General features: G+C 36.3%; 1 protein-coding gene across 1 annotated transcript; it reads left to right on the top strand.

The window, feature by feature from the left end:
• The first annotated feature begins 2,084 nt into the window (after window positions 1-2,084).
• Window positions 2,085-4,159, top strand: LOC118749327. The gene is made up of 2 exons (XM_036484123.1): window positions 2,085-2,194; window positions 3,350-4,159. The coding sequence occupies exon 2, from the start codon at window positions 3,614-3,616 to the stop codon at window positions 4,103-4,105; it is 492 nt and encodes a 163-aa protein (XP_036340016.1). The 5' UTR covers window positions 2,085-2,194; window positions 3,350-3,613; the 3' UTR covers window positions 4,106-4,159.
• The last annotated feature ends 172 nt before the right edge of the window (window positions 4,160-4,331 follow it).

Genomic DNA, 4,331 nt, shown 5'->3' with positions numbered 1-4,331 from the left:
TGCTAAGATTATGGTTTGGTGGTCATTTGCCACTTTAAATAACCTAACGAAAGTGTTATGTGCGTGAAGAAGTTCTTGAAATTCTCCAATTGTGCAGCATTTCATAGCACGGTTAATCGCAAAACGAAATAAATTTGAAGAAGCTTTTCCTCTTCACTCCCTGGCGGCAACAATGATCCGGTTCTATAGTGAATCTCTCCTAGAAGCTTTATAGTATAGCGGGTGGCAATTCCAAAAAGGGTGCGTATCATTGATCAACAGAAATCCTATATATGTACATACACAGACATATTTCAGATGAAATACCTTAAAAGCCAGTTTCACGAAGGCAATTTGAGTGAGATTATTTTTTTCTGTTAGGTTCCATATTAAATTCAAGTAAAAAATAAATTTTCATTAAATTGCTTTCATGAAACTGGCTTTTAAGGTATTTTGAAAGGTGGGGATTTGAGATTTACCACTGCACAACCACGGTTGCCGTTTTGGTCCAAATGGACCAAATTTGGTCCATTTCTTTTCGTTTGGTCCATTGGTCCAATTCTTTTTAAAATGGTCCATTTCACAAGCCTTTGGTTAGGTTATTTTCACCCTTTCACTTCATGAAATAGTTTCGCGTTTTCAAAATTTTCAGTAAAAGTGACGATACGGCCATCGTTAGCCATGTTACTGATGCCCTGACGATCGTCGACGATGACGATGACGATATTCAGCATAGGACCGATTGGCAACACCTGCTAAAAGTGTGAACTCGCCTTGTCACTGATCTTCAAATATGGCATGGCTAATCATCTGTCAAAGCACGCTTCAAAGATATCGCGGTTTCTTACTAATTTTAATTACTCGGTGACCAATATTAAAGTTGCTGGCAAAAATATGGAAAGGTATCAAAACTTTAATCATAGCATTTAGCACATGAAAAAATATTTGATTTCAATCGAAAAGATATTAAACATCTTGAAATTATTACACCACATAAAGTTGTTTCTGATACTGGTCAATTTACTGCATTGGTAAATAATGCAGACATAATTGAATTTCAATTTTGCGAATTGAGGCCGAGTGAAGGTAACTTCAAAAACTGTATCAATATAGAACGTTTTTGGGATCAAGTAAGTTTGATTAAAAATGGATTGGGTGAAGCGGCCTTTGGAGAATTGTATGATTTAGTTCATAATATTTTTAGTCTGCCTCGCAGTTCCGCAGCAACTGAGCGCAAATTTTTTGATTTAGCATTAATAAAAACGAAATTAAGAAGCAATTTATAATGGGCAATATACTACTACGATGGAGCCCGCTGTGACTGCTGGTAATGCTTCTCATGTATAATCAAACAGTGTTTGGACTAATGTTGAGAAAACAAAACCTCGCAAAAAGCTTAGGGTAGTTGGACTTAGCGAAAATTCAGATCTGCAAGTGCTAAATCGTAAAAAGTGGCTACATCTTTCATCATTCTTACCTTCTGTCACTGCGGTTAGCATAATAGACTATGTTGTTAAGCATACTGGAATAGACGAAAGCATGCTACGCTTTAATAAAACAACAAACTCCGCCAGTTACTCCTAAAAAAGTTAGTTTTAAGCTTGGCGTTTTATGACAAATTGCTTTCGCCGAACCTTTGGCCAGCTAATGTTAACTTACGCCCTTTTCGTTTTTTAGAAAAAAAGGAGCGCCAAGATGTGATAACGTAAGACAAAATAGGACTTCAAATGAATTGAAGGTCTTCTTTCAAAATGCCTCAGGGCTTCGAACGAAATCAGAAGCTGTTCACGCTTTTAGTCAAGACATGGATTATGATGTTATTGTTGTTGTTGAGACTTGGCTTAATGATGACTTCTTCGATAGTGAGTTTTTTGACACAAAAATGTAAAATGTTTATAGGAAGGACAGAGACTCTGCCAAAACGGGCTATGTAAGAGGTGGTGGTGTTCTCGTCGCAGTGCAACAAAAGCTACCCTCCTACTCTTTTATGCAGGAAAATAATGATACTCTTCTGGATCAACTGTGTGTCTGCGTGAGTGGATTGCCTTCACATGGCTCGCTGTTTTTTGTAGTTACCTACATTCCACCAAAGGAATTGAAAAAAATTATTGACTCCAAGCGCTCCGGAGCTGGTACAGAAGACGTTTATATTCCAAAGTCTTGGACATTTAACGCTCTTCACTTTTTAAATAAAAATGAGAAGCCTGTTGACCTGGTAAGTAAATTTGTTTTAAAGATGTCCTGGAATTCTACTCATACTCTAGTGAATACCTAACTATAAAGGTGGAAAGAAAAGAAAGTAGTATGTAGATTGTCTGTTGTTTTAAGTGAAAACTTTTATTATTCTTTTTTTTTTCATATACATAAGTGATAAAAATTGAGTGGCAAAAGTTAGCATCTATATTCGTCATTGTAATATTTGCAAAATTTGTCTCTTATAGTTTTGGCACATCTTGTTGAATTTCGCGCCGAACTGCTTTGTACGGTGGTTAATTGAAAATTATACTCATTGGAATTTGGTGCCTGATAATTAGAAGCTTTTCTCATTAAATAATTGTGCAGATAACAACAAGCTGCTGTCACTTTTGCGGCTTTCTGCGGGCTGAGACTTATGGCTTTCTGGAAAACTCCAAATTTATTGACGAGGATACCAAACGCACACTCAATGATACATCTAGCCTTCGAAACCCGTTTATTAAACAATTGCTCTTATTGTGATACTCTTTTTTGAGGATAAGGCTTCATAAAGTTAGGGCCTAGCGCGAAAGCTTCGTCTCCTATAAAAACATATGGGAATGATTCCGAGGTGTTTGGCAATGGTGTCCATTCCGGTATATTTAAACGATTTTGTTGCAAACGCTCCCAGAATTTAGTGTAAAACAAGACACCACCATCAGACACGCGTCCATTGCATCCAATATCAACCATGACAAATTCCTTTTTAGCATTCGCAATAGCCATAAGAACGATACTGTATGTTGCTTTATAGTTATAATATAGCGCTCCCGAACCATTTGGACGCTTTATTTTTACGTGTTTCCCGTCAACTGCGACAATGCAGTTATAAAAATTGTGTAATACACGAAATTCATCAGAAACACTTCTCCACTCTTCCGCTGTACTAGGCATCTAAAAAAAAGAAATTTGAAATCCGCTTTATAAATAAAATATAAAATTAACTCTCAGTTTCACCAATCAATTTTAAAATTTATCAGACCGTTAAAATTTAAAATGACAAATTTTCCGAACTACATTTTATCATTTTAAATTTTAACAGGCTGATAATTTTAAAATTGATTGGTGCAAACGGGCATAAATGTAAAGAATTAAAATCAATTTTATTAATTAACAATAATTTTCTTTCTTTCAGAACCAGGTAGAATCGCAAAATGTGGACGAATTGGTGCAAGTTGAGGAGCAGACAAGTAGAGAGGACTTATCTAACACTTTCTTTTCATCTATTAGCGAGTTGGCTCCTCCTCGGAAAAACAAAAAAAATTGTGCAGTGGGTAAACAAAACGAGCTAATTGAAAAGCCATGTTCCCTATTGTCTGCACCCCAAAGTTCTACAAACATAAACGCAACGGCATTATACTGGAGTGAAAAATTAGAGCATCTAAATCCAACGCAGCGTATGCTAGCTGAAAAAGGAATTAATGATATTTTATTTGAAGCAGAACTGGGTAACTTGAGACGTAACTCTGTTAAAGTAATTGTATATCCAGACGCTTGCAACGCGGATGTGTCATCAGCTCCGACACCAGAACCCACAATGTATAATCAATTACCACCATTACCACGTTTCTCTGAATCATCACCGCAACCAGATATTAAAGCTATTCGAGTCCAAAGACCGCCAATTATTTATGTACCACCGCCAACACCTTCACCAGACACCAATTTTGGAATGCCTCTGCAGAGTGAATATATAACACCTAACTACCCACATACTCCGTCTCCTATTCTATCTTCGCAATCTAGTTTTTCCTCGCAATTGCCTCCAAGTGGCCAAGCATTGCTAATATACAATACTGAAGTAGGTGCCACTGAAGAAATACAAAGCACAGAGGAATACTCACTAAGATCTCTTTTTCATCATTCCCTGGCAACTAAAATTATTACATAAATCATATGTATTTATTTGCACAGTTCTCTGAATAAATTATAACAAAATACCATATGTACATGTGTATCATTTAGTACACTTACTTTAATGCAGTTTCGAAGAGCGTATATCAAAATTTCACATGTATCCATGATCGCTTCGCTTATTGCTTGCCGCGACATAATCGCTGTATACCGCATCTGCTTAAAGTAGCTGTAAAATAATCACAATAAGTTGTGAACAAATA

The sequence above is a fragment of the Rhagoletis pomonella genome, unplaced genomic scaffold (genome assembly GCF_013731165.1).
Source record: "Rhagoletis pomonella isolate Grant_MI unplaced genomic scaffold, Rhpom_1.0 Rhpom_scaffold_00015, whole genome shotgun sequence".
Taxonomy (NCBI): Eukaryota; Metazoa; Arthropoda; class Insecta; order Diptera; family Tephritidae; genus Rhagoletis; species Rhagoletis pomonella.
This window is presented reverse-complemented; position numbering and strand designations above follow the sequence as displayed.

What these genes read in the sequence shown, in the direction of transcription:
- LOC118749327 (XM_036484123.1), top strand. Translation starts at nt 3,614, where the DNA reads ATGCTAGCTGAAAAAGGAATTAATGATATTTTATTTGAAGCAGAACTG.